The sequence below is a fragment of the Anticarsia gemmatalis genome, chromosome 17 (assembly GCF_050436995.1).
Source record: "Anticarsia gemmatalis isolate Benzon Research Colony breed Stoneville strain chromosome 17, ilAntGemm2 primary, whole genome shotgun sequence".
NCBI classification, from domain to species: Eukaryota; Metazoa; Arthropoda; class Insecta; order Lepidoptera; family Erebidae; genus Anticarsia; species Anticarsia gemmatalis.
The window spans coordinates 9,527,878-9,545,471 of record NC_134761.1 but is presented as its reverse complement, the minus strand read 5'-3'; the positions used below and the strand labels follow the sequence as shown (position 1 = coordinate 9,545,471).

At 33.8% G+C, this 17,594-nt stretch overlaps 2 protein-coding genes across 5 annotated transcripts in view; one reads left to right on the top strand and one right to left on the bottom strand.

Annotated features, from left to right (window-relative positions):
• The window catches only part of LOC142980068 (zwei Ig domain protein zig-8-like), a 505,717-nt gene extending 500,734 nt beyond the window's left edge, over positions 1–4,983 (top strand). For both annotated transcript variants that reach the window (XM_076125351.1, XM_076125350.1), the window contains 2 exons: positions 1,290–1,506; positions 1,945–4,983. In XM_076125351.1, the coding sequence (XP_075981466.1) occupies positions 1,290–1,506; positions 1,945–2,060 (333 nt within the window). In that variant the 3' untranslated portion in view covers positions 2,061–4,983. The remainder of the gene's footprint in view (positions 1–1,289; positions 1,507–1,944) is intronic.
• Positions 4,984–5,303: 320 nt separating this feature from the next.
• On the bottom strand, positions 5,304–14,852 carry LOC142980018 (mitochondrial potassium channel ATP-binding subunit). Of its 3 annotated transcripts, none has more exons than XR_012959851.1 (15): positions 14,690–14,852; positions 14,262–14,604; positions 13,859–14,014; positions 13,393–13,538; positions 13,078–13,153; positions 12,626–12,766; positions 12,068–12,252; positions 11,012–11,189; positions 10,499–10,618; positions 10,118–10,221; positions 9,615–9,789; positions 9,049–9,227; positions 7,987–8,134; positions 7,515–7,692; positions 5,304–5,680 (listed from the first exon to the last, which is right to left on the bottom strand). XR_012959851.1 is itself a non-coding variant. In XM_076125283.1 (14 exons), exons 1-14 carry the CDS (start codon positions 14,734–14,736, stop codon positions 7,597–7,599), a joined length of 2,094 nt encoding a protein of 697 aa, XP_075981398.1. In that variant the 5' UTR covers positions 14,737–14,852; the 3' UTR covers positions 5,304–7,596. The 3 variants fall into 3 exon arrangements, 1 of the variants encoding a protein (XP_075981398.1); XR_012959852.1 differs by having other exon boundaries at positions 7,519–7,692; XM_076125283.1 differs by having other exon boundaries at positions 5,304–7,692.
• Positions 14,853–17,594: the final 2,742 nt, after the last annotated feature.

The following is a 17,594-nucleotide window of genomic DNA, read 5'->3' as shown; positions in this document are numbered from 1 at the left end:
TAGTATCGGAGGTAATTAGGAACTGTTACGTATTTTTTATTACTCATCTACGAGTTTTTCAAGATATTCGAAATATGGAAATGCATGTAAAGTTTTTTATTCTAAAGTCGTGGAAAATCGAAAAATAAAGTGAAATTGCTTGTTTATTTTAACTGCATTGTGGAATGTTCCTCTTAATTAAACTGCCCTTATCCTTATATTGTCTATTTTTGAATACCTAAGTAACAATATTAGTGCCAATTAGCTAGTCGCATTTGAAAATTCTTGTTCCTGAGTTAATATATTTTAGCAACAAAACTGTTAGCTACTTATGTATATGACGAAGTGAGCACTAATTAATCAAGTCCCTTCAAAATTCTTAGCCATCGTACTTACGTACTTACGTTGGAAAAATAAAGCCATGCGTAGGTATTTGCAGGACGATAAAATTACTTTCCATATATCACATTTTAGACTAGATATTTAGAACATTGCTTACAAGCCTAGAAATACACGTGCAATTCCTATAAAGCTAGAAATGTGCAATGAATTGTATCCAGGACAGACACAAGTTTTAACAAGCGAGTGACGTCTTGCAAGTCTTGTCAAAGTCGCACAACTACTGCAGTTATTGATTGATCCTTGTCTGTACAAAGCTTTGTGCTTTCTTGTTATTTCAAAATGTATTTCTGTAGAGTACTTGTTTTATAATAAAAATAATACTTTATGTGTTTTAAAAGTGTGTTTTTTTTTATTATTTGAAAGGCTTTAAAGCAATTTTGTTTAGAGTTTTTATTGTATCTGAAATTTAAAGAATAAAATTATTAATTCAAAGACATTAGAAGCTTGTAAACTAAGTCTTGTAGGTCTACTCATGCGGGAGAGAAAGGGGATGATACCGAAATATTAATATTTAAAATTTACTCAAAATATTAATATTTGAGTCATGTCAAAGGCCTTCGGGCGGCTTGAACAACTTAGAAGACTCTACTCCTTTTATGGGGAAGATTTAAACCAGTCTTAAATGAGTCCTGACTGTACAGATGAAATGAAAGAAGGCGCTACGTTGAAAATTTAGGAATTTTGTCGTAATTTTATTAATAAATTCGTTTTTTTCTATTCGTTTCGACTTAATTTATATATGTACTTAGTTTATAAGCTAATATTCATTATACGTTTGATGTTACAAGACTCTTGTTTCTATATCGAACGTTTACCACCAATACCGCAAGTGTAACGCAAGTTTACCTTCATCCCTCGCTAAAAATATTTCTTTCAATTGTTTCTAATAGTTATTTTCTCATTTCTAGAGCCCAACACCCCCACAATACGTGTTCTGGTACCACAATGACCGCATGATCAACTACGACGCGACTCGCGGCGGCATCACGGTGGAGACAGAGCCGGGGGCGCGCACACAGTCGCGGCTCACAGTGCGAGGGGCCACGTTGAAGGACTCCGGCAATTATACCTGCAGCGCGAGCAACACTGAGCCGGCGAGCATACATGTGTTTGTTTCTGAAGGAAGTAAGTATTTTTATGGAACTTTTCATAATTAGTTGTCAAGGTAAAGACTTGGCTAGGTTCAGCAAACTGGGCAATTAGAGCCGAAAATAGGAAGCTCAGGAAAATAGAAAGTTTAATGTCCACCTGTTTAAGATATACCCATAGCGAAGGTGTTACGTTAAGAGCATGCTTTTTAGCTTGGAGCAAAGAGCAACTAAAGTCTGACTTGTTGTTTGTAATTGTTTGAATCCTTTGTACCAAAACTATTACAATCCAGAGTGGGTAATAAATGGTTTAGCACACTCTTAGTAGTCTTAAAGTTACGTACATTTGAGTAGGTATGAAAGAACTTCACGCCAGGTTTTCTTCCATAATTAGGGGACTGTCAATAAAGCCTTGAACTAAAACTACTTTAGATTTAATTTTGTCAACATCTAACCAACTTATTCTTGTTTCTAGGCAACAAAATGGCAGCGATTCTCCGCCGCAACACGAGCGCGATCCACGGCATCACGTCGAGCGTCACTTGTTTGTTGCTGCTCGGATCAGTGCTGCTGCACTTCGGTCTGCGATGACGTTAGCGTTGAGGGACATAGGAGCGGCACTGTGTGGGGACTTTGATATGATAATACTCTACTGAGGAGTAAAGACTTGATTCTGTAGGTCTCTGTAAATTGCGATGTCTTTAGGTGCCTTAACACACATGCTCTTTCACGCGTAATAGAGCGTGCGTGTAAAGGGTGTGCAAGGGGAAAGGCAAGACCGCGCGCCGCGCTCATCTGTCAAGTCCGCGAAGAAAATCGCGAGCGAAGAGCGCCGTCTTTCCCGTGCGTAATCCTGCTCGCTCTTAAGAACGCGCGATAGAGCGTGTATGTAAAGGCGGCCATTGATTGACTTATACAGGATTTTATTTGGAGAAATTGATGTATGGAACAGGGCTCGTAATTAATGGGGTTGATCAGGAATCATGAGAGAAATTATGAACTAACATTTTACAGAAATATAGGAGATACACTTCTCACACACATGGGAAAATCTGCAGATATTACTAAATTTATGAAGAGCAAGTCACTAATATATAGGTAAATAAGTCAAGAAGCTAAGTATCTGCTACTAACCAACAACCGTCATTTAAATTTTTTACGGACTTGTTAATTAAAAAAAAAAACTTATTGACGAAAAAAAGTTAGCACAACCCACACAGTGCCAAAAATAGAAAAATATTTCATTTGTTTAAACTAAAATCATTGAAATTGTAATATAAGTTGATTGTAACACTAGTTAAAGTAACCAAATATTACGTAACTTAGTTACTTAGATTTACTTAGTACTTACTTAATATAGGCACTTAGATATTGTACAGTTGAAACAATTCTTAAATATATTTAATATTGAATAGATTTTTTTCCAATCTGAATTATTCTGTTTATAACGTAGAAAGACGACAAAATTACAGAAGTAATTTATAATTACAAAGTAATTAATTTTTAAATATGAACTATGTTTGACCAAATTATATTTTTAATAGCAACAAAATGTGCTCAAAGTTTTGTATTTATATAGATACTTTTTGTGTAATCTTACAACTATATTTGTTTTAAATGGTGGGTGAGATCTCACTTGGTTTATGTACGATACTTACTATAGCTTTTGATGTCTGAATATAGCAACAAGTCACTTCGCAAAGATCTGAAATAAATGAAGCGTGAAGGAAAGTGAAGAAGAAGATAAACGGCATTCTTCTGTTCCATCATCCGCATTGAACTTATTTCTGCAATGAGTATGTGTATTTGTCATGCTATCTCTTTTACTCACATGATTAAGACTTGAGACAGAACAATAAAATTTGATATCTAGCAACCACAAATATACGAGTGTAGTGTTATTTGTACTAATTTGTTCGTGTATTATTTTTTTATAAGTTGCCTGATTCACGTCCGAGTGTCTTGTCGACTGTTCTTATTGCGCAATACTTACTCAAAAAATGTTATAGAATTAATGAAAAATTCAAATTTTTATGATATTGTATCGGAAGCTCAGTGACTTTTGGTCTATGTAATAAGGAAATAATAATTTTATTTATATACTTAATTGTAATAAAAGTTAGCCCTTGTATAGTTAAATTATGTAAAAATCAACCATTATCGTTTATTTTTTAATTGTTTTTTGCTATTTTAGAATAGTTTGTATGGCCGGTTTTATAACATCTGAATAAGTACCGATTAACTAACAGGTACAATATTAACATGTTTTTTCAAACTTTCGCTGTAACAGTTAACCTCAGACTAGTTGTGTCGGTTATCCGTTACTCTGGGCTATGTGAGTAAAATAATAAATTGTATATCTATGTATCGAACACTACACACAGTCGGCCAGTTTCAATAAAATTAGCCATCGTAGCCGGATATCAGACTGAAGGACATTATTATGAAAATAGTAATGTCCTTCTGGCCGATATTCATCGGTCACGGCGGCCAGTTTTATTAAAACTGGCCAACTTTTTACTGTCATTATTATGAATCGGATATCCAATACTTATTCATAGGCGATGAAACGAGCTGTTGGTATTCTTGTGTCGTTTAACAATAATTTTGCATATATTATCAAAAATATTGTTCAAAGTAATAGATTTCAAAATGAAGTCAATTAAATAATACGTATATTAATATAAATGAAATTCTCAAATATAAAAATATTGTTCTGTGCCAGAATTATTGTATTATAAGAAATTATTACTTTCGCTTTATCGTTTCTATCAAATAACTTCAAATAACGTTTTTTATTAAATTGTATTAAGTATTGTACATTCCCAGGTATAAAATAAGATATTGTAAGTATAAACAATTGATAATTGACTGTGGTAACTGTACACCTGAATTTAATTTCAATATATTTATGTATGCATAGACAAAACTACCTTACAAAATAGGTACCGTCCAAAATGGCGGCCATAAAATATCAAATGAGCAAAAAAGTATTTTAATTGTTTAAGTTAATGGATCGTTGTTGCGCTGTATGTATGAAATTGAACGCCTTTAAATGTTTTCAGAATGAAAACTCAAAGAAATGTCTGATAACTTAACTGACAGAAAAAATGTATGATGATTTAAAAAAATATGTTATGCTTTATTTTAGTTCTGAAGCCGTTTTTTAAATTAGTTTAACAAACGTGTCTTTATATTAATTTGGAAGAATATTAAAATCAGGTGTACAGTTATTTATTATATAAGTACCATTAGTTACGCCATTACCATAATGTCTATGGTAAAACCATAGAGTTATAGACTAGCCATGTAATATACCACAAGTATACTTGAACCTAAGATTTGAACGTTTGATTCTAAAATTTGTTATCTTTTGTAAATACATGAACAAAATAATTAAAATAAATTAGAATTTAGTCTTACTATTAGATAATTTGTAAATAATTCATCAGTGTTACTAAAATCATTTAATGTAAATAATATTTCGGTGATCATGTATGCAATAAATAATAAATTTCCTTGGAATTTAGTTTTATTAAGTACCCTTTAGTTAGTTGCTCTCTAAAAATCTCGAATCTTGCATTAAATTTATTAGTGAAGACCAAGTGAGAGTAGGCGTAAAAACTCGGGCCACAAGGAGACGACGCTTAGTAGCTACATCAGTCAGCCCGTAACCACGGTCGATACAGTTCGATTGAAACGTCGGGTAAACCAAGAAGGTATTGTAACCTTTACAAATGTGTTACATAATTTATTGCGTTTCAGTAGTCGACCAGTGTTTTTGAGTTTCAACTGTAAAAACAGGTAATAAAACACAGTAATTGGTAACAATAATTTATTTCTCTTTCATACAAACATCGGTATTGTCTAATTTTCTATAATTTAAAACCCAAACGCATACCAACAAAGGCCAAATCAAAGTAGTCATAATATTCTATTTTTGTTTTAAAACACCACACTTTAATCCTCTACCCTTTTTTAATATCGCATTTTCTAGGACGCATTGATCAATTGGTAATCTACTTAATTTCAACTGTTTGAGAATATACATTAGCATGACACTGCAACTAACAAGGAAATATGTATTTATTTCACGCAGACTAATTACAACTCTATTATCACGAAATAACTAACACAAAAGAAAAGAGCATGTCAAACTTTTTGATTGAAGATGACTGTCGCCCAACTCAGCCGATGACATTTAACACACACTGAAACATGAAAAGGAATAAACGACTATTACAAATTTAAGTGACCACCCATATTTCAATTTCATTAGAGTCGTATTTTGCACTAATACTTTGTGCTTTACGTCGAAATCTCTCTTAGGTTAAGGTAAGTATAGCTGCACATACTTCGTTTTGTGTTAGTTATTCCGTGTCTATTACAGTAGGCATTAAATTAATTATCAATTGTCAGATTAAAGCTCTAGTTATCCAACACACCAATGCGAATGCTTTCTTGCAAGCGTTAATACGTAAGTCGAAGATGTAATAAAGTTTTACGTTTTGTACCGTCAAACGGCGTACATGTAATAACTAAAGTGCGTTCTTAGACATATTGTCCTAATGTGCAATTAGCTAATGGAATATGAGCATTTTTAATTAAATAACGGAAGTACTGCGTCTTAAATTTCTTAATAACTGCTCTTAGAACCATTTCTTTTTACTTTAACATGTCAATAAGAATTTTAATTATAAATGAACATGTCTATATTATAATTATCGGAAGCTTTTTAAGCTGAAACTACATGCCAAAAACAAACAAAATGGTCAAAAGACTACTCAACTTTCTTAAAACTTTTCATACCTGTATTTTTCAATTCTCTATGGACACTTCAGCAAAGGCGTTTTTTAGCATGGCAGTTAATAAATTACATGATATCATTTAATATCATAATGAACTACATGTGACCTCACATTTTAAACATCTAGTAAAATAAATAATTATCTTTATAGTAAAATATACATGATTTACGATTCGCTTAAAACTAATCACGAGCGACATTTACAAATACAGAAAATAATATTTATTGCTCTACAATAAAGTCCCTACGGTTCTAGAGGGACTTCAAAGTCCCTAACGCGCATTTTGCGAGGCGTAGTGCTAGTAGTAGTAGTAGTAGTAGTAGTAGTAGCTTAAGGGAAGGTTCATATCTGAGGGTGTGTTCCCACTATGTCGTGACGACAGATAATCATGTAGTTTTAAGTGTCGTGGCTTAAATTTTTAAATGGAGGTGTTCACATATATAATGACACGACTTACTGTCGTCTATGACATTTTTTGCAGTGACGACAAATTATCGTGAAAGTGGGGACGGCTAGATACGACAATCACTAAACGATAATTTTTTTTGACGATAAGCAATCGTCATAACGGGATCAGCTAGAGACGACAGTCGTCCAACGATTAATCAATCGTTACGACATAGTAGGAACGCGCACTGACGGAAGATACGTCGGGCGTAACTTAATTTGTATGGGATTCGCACCGTCGCATCATCGGTTGAGTGTGAACGGTCGAGTGTTTTTCTATACATTTGTCTGTACTAGCGTTGTGCGACCGATAATACGCGACGCATCTTCCGTCAGATATGAACCGTTCCTAAGGCCTTAACCCTCTCCTTGCTATGAAGGGAGACTTTTGCCCACTATTAGGACAACTAGTAATGGGACAGAAATAAGTTTTTGTTACATCTATGGCAGTATTTAAATGAGGCGCTTATAGCTTTTGAACTATAAGCACAAGAATAAATAATAGTGTCTAATAGGGATGTTGACCATTTATTATTTAATCTGGTAAAATAAATAATTACAGAAGATTACATGCGTTTTTTATTCACATTAAGTTATGACGCAGCGAATATGCTAATACATAACAGAATAAGATGCGTTTTATTTAAATCACCTGCTCTTATTTATGAAAGCAAAAATAAAGGCTTAATTATTTAATCATAAGGCATGTCTTATTGCAATATTTTTTTGCCAACATCCCTACTTTAAAAATCTTCACCTGTCAAAATTAAACGTTATAACCAATAAATACCTACACACTCCCTTTTCCTAATGTTTTGTACTAGAATACTCCGCAATGAGTATACTAAACTTGCTATATAGTTGTTTTATTCTCATAAGCCTTTGGTATCATCACAGCTTTGATCTTGTTGTTTAATTAAGTTCCAATAGAAACCTTTCTGTTTCTTCAACTGATCGTGGGTGCCCATCTGGAATAAGAGATCAAATTATTATTTTTATACAATATATTCTATGCATGTGTTATAAAATATACATTTACATATACAAGATATAATAAACTAGCTTCTGCTCGCGAAATCGTCCGCGTGGATAGATTTCCCGAGATAAAGAGTATCCTATATATTAGTCCATGTAAATAACTCGCTGTTCACCAAAATTCATCAAAATCCGTTAACTAGTTTCCGTGTTAAAGAGTTACAAACAAACATACATAACTCTTCACAAACTTTTTTATTTATAATATTAGTAAAGGATAGTATTACCTCAACAATATTCCCTTTGTTCAACACGACGATAAGGTCCGCGTTCATGACGGTGGACAGTCGGTGCGCGATCACCAGTACTGTGCGACCTTTAGCCGCTGTTTCTAACGCTGTCTGCACCACCTTCTCACTCGCTGAGTCTAGCGCACTGGAATATAGAAAACATTTTTGACAGTTAAGATGAGAATAATGTACAGAAAGTAAAATCCTCAGAGATTTTGATAATAGATTGAATCTGGGGCTTAATAAAGTTTCTCATTGCTTTTAATATACACATCGTGTAGGTTTAAGCTTATCATATATATATATATATATTCGCTTAGCCTTTGTTCCAAACTATGTTGGAGTCGGCTTCCAGTCTCACCGGATGCAGCTGAGTACCAGTGTTTTACATGGAGCGACTGCCTATCTGACCTCCACAACCCAGTTACTTAGGTATTAACACGATACCCTTCGGTAAGACTGGTTGTCAGACTTTCAAGCTTCTGACTACTGTTAACGACTGTCAAAGATCTTCGAAAATGACAGCCGGGACCCACAATTTAACGTGCCTTCCGAAACACGGAGGAACTCGATATGTATGAGATGGTCACCCATCCACGGAACAACCTCGGCAAGCGTAGCTTAACCTCAGAGATCGATCCGTGCGGCTGTTGTAAACTAAGCCACGAGCTCCTCAAAAAGTGAATTACAAGTCTCAGTTTTGAGTCATTAAATAGCGTTACTGTGTTATGTATTCTTGTAGTGACTACCATGTCTCAATAACACTAAGGTGCAGCGCAGACGGCACACTTTTTGTGTGCGATCGAGTCTGCAGAATATCATGATAGACATTTAAAAAGAAAAAAGTGGGATGAAGTGTGCTGTATTGTTTATTCCGCTCCTGTTTGGACATGTATGAGTCTAAAGAAAAAACAAAATACGGTAAGTTTAAGTTTTTAATAGACTTTACCACATTAGTACACAGACTCGATCGCACAAAAAGTGTGCCGTCTGCGCTGCGCCTAAAGGTTATGCTTTATATTGCATGTATGACAGGCAATCGAAAATGATTATACTTGCCTAGTAGCCTCATCCAGTATAAGTACAGGCGGGTTCTTAAGAACGGCACGGGCGATAGCGATGCGTTGTTTCTGTCCTCCACTCAGCGCCATACCTCGCTCGCCCACTAACGTGTCGTACCCGTCCGGGAACCCGGTTATAAACTCGTGCGCGTTTGCTGTCTTAGCTGCTTGGTATACCTTAAGTATCAAGAAATAAAAATAGGTACATTAAATCACTTAAAATTTCGAAAACGTTACCATACCATACTTATGATACAAGCATAACTTTGTTGTCCAGATGCTCCGAATAACGACGGACTACTCTGTAATAATGCCATCTAGCGGCATAAAACCGAATTGCTAACCGGTACGTTCACCGGCACTCAATTGTTCCACGGTACACTACTAGATGGCGTTGTTCGATTTATGCGGTAGACCTGGACCTATTTTGCTTTACTGACAGTTTCAAAAAGCATTTTCTTATAGTTTTTCTTTTGAGTATTGTACAGACTTGAGCTAATTTAACATCATGATACACTGATCCAAAAGTGAACCGAATAAATATTCGTTTCAGTTTGCATTTACCTCGGCATCAGTGGCCTCAGCTCGTCCATAGCGGATGTTCTCCTTGACGCTGGTGGCGAACAGCACGGGCTCCTGGCTGATGAGCGCCAGGGCTCGACCGCGGAGCCACTCCGCGTCCATCTCTTTGACGTTCACGCCGTCGATTGTTACTTGACCTACGTTTACGTCGTAAAACCTACAAAAAGACGAACATTTTATAGTTATGGTTATATGCACGCATATTTTAGTTAGGTATTGTAATAGATAAAATAAATTTATTATAGAAAATATTATTATAAAAATATAATTTATAAATAAAAAGAAAATTATTTATAAAAAAAACATACCTTATTAACATTAAATCTCATTAATATACTTAGAATCGCAATTATATTAAGTTTGGACATGGGTCGGGGACAACACATATGTGGTATAATAGCACAAACATGTAATAATGAAGTGTTACCTAAGTATTAATACATATGAATTTCAAAGTGGGGGCCACAAAAAATACTTGAAAATACCTTTCTAAGAGAGCTGCAATTGTAGACTTTCCATTACCAGACGTGCCAACAATAGCCACAGTCTTACCCGCCGGTATCTTTAGATTGAAATTCTTTAATACCACCTAGAAACAAGGAATAATAAAATAATATTTTTTTTACCTCAAATACATTATCGAAATTATCAAAAACTAATTAATACTAGAAACTAAACTAATAGAAGACCATAGAATTTTAACTATTTAGGTCTAAACACTACACACACTACTACAGGCCGTGCCAACAGTGCCGAAAGGTCAAGATAAAATTCGTCAACAGTCAGCATGACTACATTATAGTACACATTACATGATAGTAAAAATAAGAATAATGTAGTTAAACTCTACAAACAGCTTTACTTACAGCTTCAGGTCTGGTAGGGTACGCGAAGGTGACGTCCTTGAATTCAATGTCTCCGTGGAATTCGTGGTATTTGATCACCTTTGTGCCTGACGTGTCCATTTTTGGTTCTTTGTTTATGTACTGTAATTAAATATTAAAATAAGTATGTCACATCACTGAGAAATGTTTCGGGAATCAACTTAATAGTATATAAGATCTTGAATGATCGTGTCTACACTGTCTACAATTTTAGTCCAATTAATAATTTTAAATGTATTTGGTATGAACTGACCACAAACAATAAGTGAATTTAATCTTTATTCACTTGGCAGATAGACTCACACATTTTCACACCTACATCATAATTTTTCTTTGTTTCTACTCTATAAAAGATCTTACCTAAACTTTATGTTTACCAACACTAACGAAACTCGGCTTATAACTATTTTCTCTAATACAGCACAGAAGAAATTACATTTACAACCAATAATACGAACAAAAATAAAACTTATTACTATATCAATAAGGTCTCACCTCAAACACACGTCCCCCGGCGCTTACGCCCTTTACCACCGAGCCGAACAACAGCGACAACTGCGCCACAGACCGCTGTACAGTCTGAGCGTTAACCAGGAATGCCATGACGTCACCGGCAGACATATGACCCGTTGACATTAGGTGCCCGCCCAGGAACATTGTGCCTAGCACCATGCTGGAAAGAAAATTCAACTTTATTTAACTAAATAGAGACTTTAGTTAATTGAAAATTTATAGTTTACTGCAAAAACACACTTGGTTTTTCGCCGTGCAGCTAAATAGTAAACAAATAAGAATAAAATCATTTTTTTTAATAAATAAGAATTTTTTTTAGTTGTTCATCAATTTCCAAAATAAAACATGATTATGTGCAGTAGATAAACTGTGTTGTTTTTGAAAAAAATAGACTCTGTAAGCTTAACTTCAACAAATCTCAAAGTTTAAGGGATAAATATCGGATAACTTATATCTATACTATACTTACTAATACTTACTATACTTACTAATATTATAAAGCTGAAGAGTTTGTTTGTTTGTTTGTTTGTTTGTTTGTTTGTTTGAACGCGCTAATCTCAGGAACTTCTGGTCCGATTTGAAAAATTCTTTCAGTGTTAGATAGCCCATTTATCGAGGAAGGCTATAGGCTATATATCATCACGCTACGACCAATAGGAGCAGAGCACCAGTAAAAAATGTTACAAAAACGGGGAAAATTTTCATTCTCTTTATGTGACGCAAACGAAGTTGCGCGGGTCAGCTAGTGTCAGATAAAGTGACAGCATATAAAATATAAATAAATAACTGTCGAATTTCCAAGTGATGATTTAATTAATACTCAGCCATAAGCCATGAAAAAGGCCATAAATATCTATACTAATATTATAAAGCTGAAGAGTTTATTTGTTTGATTGATTGTTTGTTTGTTTGTTTGAACGCGCTAATCTCAGGAACTACTGGTCCGATTTGAAAAAATATTTCAGTATTAGATTGTCCATTTATCGAGGATGGTTATAGGAGAAAAGCAGCAAGTAAAACACATATCAAAGTTCTTACCCATTCAAAAACAAATTAGTTCCAGCCTGAAACAGTCCAATCCCGAGCCCCAACTCCATACTAAGTTCAGCAGCCTTATCACACTCGTGCGCAAACATCTGTGCTTCGTTCTTCTCGCCCGCGAATGCACGTACTGTTCGCACGTTTGATATCGCTTCCTCTGCTAGGAGAGTTGCTTTTTCTACCTGAAATTGATTATTAAGGTTAAGTAAGGTTGTAAATGCGCTGTTATTGACGAGGTTTCGGTTTCGATTGCATGCGTTAGCTAAAAACTATGTTGGAAAGTTTCAATGGTATTCTGAAGTTTGGTAGTAAACAAGACGGTAATAGATTGGCCAACTCCTTCATGTGATCAATCATAAAGTTAATAACGGACAAATCATACATATATTTTATGTACTTCTGCCTATACTTTTTAAACCAGTGCCCACAGTAACTTGCCAAGCCTACCAAGACAAAAATAATATTGTTTTGTTGTCTAGAGTTAGCATGTTATTTTTCATGGAAGATAAATTGTATCAAATAAACAGTCTTTCTTAAAATGTATTGTGTACTTACCTGTGTCTGAGCCTCTCTTGACAGCTTCCTTAGTAATGATCCAATAAAAGTTCCACCAATCACGACGGAGGGTACACAGATCAATGTCAGGCCAGTTAAGTGTGGCGAAATGACTAACAGACTCACTGATGAACCGATTACCTGTAAAATATTAGCAAAATAATATAAAATAGGCAATAATTTAATTTTATATTGTTTTGTCTTGGGAAATCTTTTTGTACAACAGATGCATTGTTTTTAGACATATTTTAGCATATAAGTATACAAAAAGGTCAGGTGCATAGAACTCATAACTTGTGGTCCTGTATGAGGCTGTATGACCAGATGTATGGTTGTGATTGAGGCAGGTGAAGTTTGTAAGGCTCATACCAAGTGGCGTTTTTTGGTCTCTGTCTACTCCTATGCGAAAAAGGCGTCATATTGTATAATTATATATGTACGTATAAACATACCTGTGTAATAGCTCTAAGTCCACCAGAAATAGTCTGTTTGAAAGAACTCTTGAAGTCTTGAACATCAACTGTGAGCCTGAAAACATTATATGACAATATTTTAAGCAAGTTAGAAGGTAAGCAATCAAAAATGTCAGTGCACAAGTTGTTTTGGTGAAAGAAAGTATGTGTCAAATTGACCTCATCATTCAAATAATCTAATCATTTCTAACAAAATTCCAAACATCTTTCGCATACATCATTGCCAATACTCATAAGATAAGACAAGATAAAAACACAAAAACAATACTACAGACATAAAGACACTTTACTTACCTATTAACTAGTTCTCCTGTCCTCTCTTGATCAAAGAAAGCCATGTCTTGCCTTAGAATAGATTCAAATAGATCTTGTTTCATGTGAGCTGCCACTCGCTCACCCACTTGAGATAATAGGTGGATGTAGAAGAAGGTGAAGGCAGCCTGGAATACAGAATAATGTACATTATGTTGTGTATTAATAGCTATGGAGCCTCTTTCTTCCCTTCAATAAAAAGGGAGAAAACAGAGTTTGTCTATAATGGAGGAGGTTAACTGTAACCTCTGAACATATTTGACAAATTTTTTACCATCTGTAAGGCGCATGATACCAAATTGATTTATAATTAATTGGGTTTATAGTTCTCATTCTCGTTCTTACGTAATAGGAGATAAATTTGTTAATGTTAATTATATTGGATTCCCAATGTTTTTAAGGTAGATTGCAAAATTTAATGAATAAATCAATGCAATTTATAACTTACCTGTCCAATATACAAAGAAATTAGTTTAAAAGCAGGTAACTTGATTTCTTCTATAAAATCAGCACTAGGGTTTTGTCGTAAACTTGCTAACACATTCACTATGACACCTAACATTGCTGGAATGTATACATTCAGGAACGCCACTGTTAATGCAGACTGAAATATAGAAAACAATCGATATTAGTAAAGTGTAAGCATACTTCAAAAGTTTAATGTATAACTATTTCATTTAAACGAGACAATATATCATGCCAAACTGAATTATAAAGCAGGTAGAAGCTAATAATTTGTTAAAAATATGGATACTTTGAAATGAAATTCTTGTAAATATTAGAAAGCAATTGAAAATCTTACAATTTTGTACCACTTTATACAACAGAAAATGTTCTCAAGACATACTTACAGCAACAGCAGCAGCTAACAACCATTTATGAGGCTTCAGATATGCGAAGAACTTGCTCCAATCAAACTTAGCACTGTCCTCATCTACATTAGGCCTCCTTTGAATTATCCTATTATTTGGTGCCGCCTTACAATATGCTGGGCCATTACTTAACAAGAACTTAGCTCCTAAACCTAAACTAACGCCTGTACACAATTTCCAAGGACTGCAAAGCAGTAATAACCCGGACTTTGTACTTTTCTCTGAAGAAGGTTTAACCTCGGAAAAATATCTCTTAACAACATTAGATGGCTTGTTTTTTACTATATTTGCTAAATATACATTAGTTTTGTTTGTCAGTAACCTGAAAATTAAAGCACAAATAAGATATTATGTGAAATTAGTTGTTTATTTACCAAAATAATCATGAAAGTTACAAAAATATTTACTTTTGTCGCATGAGCATGCAAGAGTGGTTTTGAATAAATTGCCACATTTTTACAAAGATTCACGTATTGTTTTATAGAAATATTGGTTATTTACACATGCTTTTATTCTTATTTAATTAAATTATGCAGCTTTTTCGCTGAAAATTGATTTGATAACCTCAATTCCAATGTCATTGTCACTGTCAAAGTGATGACGTAATACTTAACCGTTCAATAATAATGTGCCAAGCAAAAAGTTTAAATATTCCAATCTAATATTAAATATTGCACAAAAAATACATTAAAATGTGCGATTTAAAGATTGTCATTCAAATATTGTAACCATTGTATTCAAATATTTTTGGTAAAAATCGAATGTTAATTTATATTCTCACATCTTACATATTTCCGAACGAATCTCTCGCAATTCTTTACACGCAGAATCATTTTCATGTATCTATTTTAGTCTTTCACAGATATTTAAACTACAAATGAAAACTTTTACATAATATAATGAGCTGTATATTAAAATCCGTAGCAATATTATCTATTACAGTTCATTTTCACAATTTTACTATTGTCCTTGGACTTGACAAAAATCACATTGGTAAAATAGCGGTCTCAGATGATTGATTCTCAGTTAGATTCAAGTTTTTTAACTTACGTACTAGTTTTTAACCTAATTTTATCGTAGGTCGATATTTGTTTGGTTTGGTGCCACCAGTTATAGCATACGTACCTACCTATATAAATATATTATTATATAAAAAAAACCAAATAAACCTCTACATCTGCTTAAGACACCTTTAAAAACTATAGTAGGTATTTTATCACAATGCATCCGTTTAACGTGCAGCAATTGACCACATAGTTATAAATTTCACCCCTGAGAAGCTGTGATCAAAACCGCCCCTTTTATTGCGATGCTTTAATCCCCAACTAGTCGGACCCTCCCTGCATCGTAAAGTGCTGACAATAAAATGCATTACGCTTTAAATAATGTTTAATTTGTTTGAATTCATTGTTGCTGTTTAATAACTTAGAAGAGAAAATGAGACGTTTGTGCCAAATAATTTGTGGAAAGAGAAACTTAGTTATTTGCAAGAGAGAGTCCATCAATTCTAGCATTTCTATCATTACAAGGTAGTCACGGGTAGAGTAAGTATAATGGTTAGATTAAAAAACAAATATAGGTACTCGCAACAACCTTAAGCTTGTATCGTACCTACGTGTTTCGGGTTCGATTTCCAATACAGACAAAATTATGACGAACTAGGTACCTACTTAAATACCAGGCCGCTTTCAAGACATAAATAGATACCTATGCAGTATCTAGGTATCTATGCATCATGGGAGTGTGGTGTTTTAGTAAAGTATTCATGTTATGGGAACTCTGATATATTGTAATTTGTAATGTACCTTTACAAGTAGAGGTAGGTATAATACTCACTAGTTAGTTGTATATTAATATGGCAAATCAACAACGTTAGGTTATTAACTTTGAATATTTAAATATATTATTTTATAAAACTCTATGATCATACCGATCTTTTGCATCAAATAAAAAAAAAAAAAAAATCACAGATGGTCAAGTGGCGGCAACGCGCCCCGGTTTTGGCGCCAATATAACCTATTGTTTAACACAAGTGGCGCGTTTAAATCGCTATTATTTGTGTATCGCTGGTTTTTATTTGATTTTATGCCATTTCAATGTTCTGTACGAATACGAATTTTATTTGTAGTGGATGGAATAATTATCACTGGGTATGTTGTATTTTATTTTTGTTTGTCGTTGGTAGAGTTCATTCGGTTATTTAAAAAAAAAGTTAAGTACCTAAGTATTATTTAATAAGTACACAAATTCAAAATAGCGTCTTTAGTCTATTTTCCATTTTACGAATGGCAACCAAACAATGATTAATTACTTGTTAATGTCGTATTAACTCTTTAATTTCTAAAATATAAGACCTAGATGCTTCCCACTCCAACACATTATAGTCAGGCTACTTTTGGGCTCTATCTACTAACATTTTTTGTAAGTTCAAATAATATGTCATAGCTGTAAATATGAAAATAAAATTAAGTTAGTATGTACTACCTACTTAGGTAAATAAAAGTTTACATAAATTTCAGAAGACATACGTCCGTATTTTGGTTACGTACCTGCAGCTACAGAAACGCCGATAACGATTTCCCGTCGGCAAATGCACGAGCCTGTAAAGTCTAGTTAAATAAATCTTATTAGATGACATCTAAGTCACCATAATACCACTATAACATTATTGTTATAATAATAACATCGTCCCATATTAATATTTGTTTGATTGCCCAGTTTCCCACACTGACCACAAGCGTAAATCGTCAAATCATGGCAAACATTATGAATCAAATTTGTTTCATAAATTTAATGTCCAGATGAATTCTCAATGATACATTTAATAATTGAATGGCCTCATCGACCATTATTATAGCCCACTTTTGACATTGGGTATTATCTATTGTATTATTTATTTATTTCAGGCACAAGAACCTATATGCGATAGATTTTTGTTTTTAGAGATACTGAATATCGTTTCGATATGGGTACCTACTACTGCGGATCGTGAAATAGTATCGGGTTGATTAGTTAAAAAATCTCATCTTTCCTTGACATTACATGTTTAATGACAAATAAGAAATACCCATTTTTTATGTTTCCTTTTTAAATTTTATATTGTAAAAGTCAACATATACTAGCTTAATTCCTTAGTAAATTTTTTAAACCGTGTACCGAAGATGGTTACGAATTGCCATAACAGAAACATACTTTCCCATTCAAAATATTAGCACAGATAATCCTCAAACCGCATACAGAAGCCATCATAATTAATAGTCAGTCCATATGTCGTGATCCACCGATATAATTTAAACGGCAAATATCAATAAT

What these genes read in the sequence shown, in the direction of transcription:
- LOC142980018 (XM_076125283.1), bottom strand. Translation starts at nt 14,736, where the DNA reads ATGTGGCAATTTATTCAAAACCACTCTTGCATGCTCATGCGACAAAA. An exon ending in TGCATGCTCATGCGACAAAA is followed by an intron (nt 14,605 to 14,689) that starts GTAAATATTTTT and finishes TTTAATTTTCAG; the next exon opens with GTTACTGACAAACAAAACTA. An exon ending in ACAGGAGAACTAGTTAATAG is followed by an intron (nt 13,154 to 13,392) that starts GTAAGTAAAGTG and finishes TAATGTTTTCAG; the next exon opens with GCTCACAGTTGATGTTCAAG.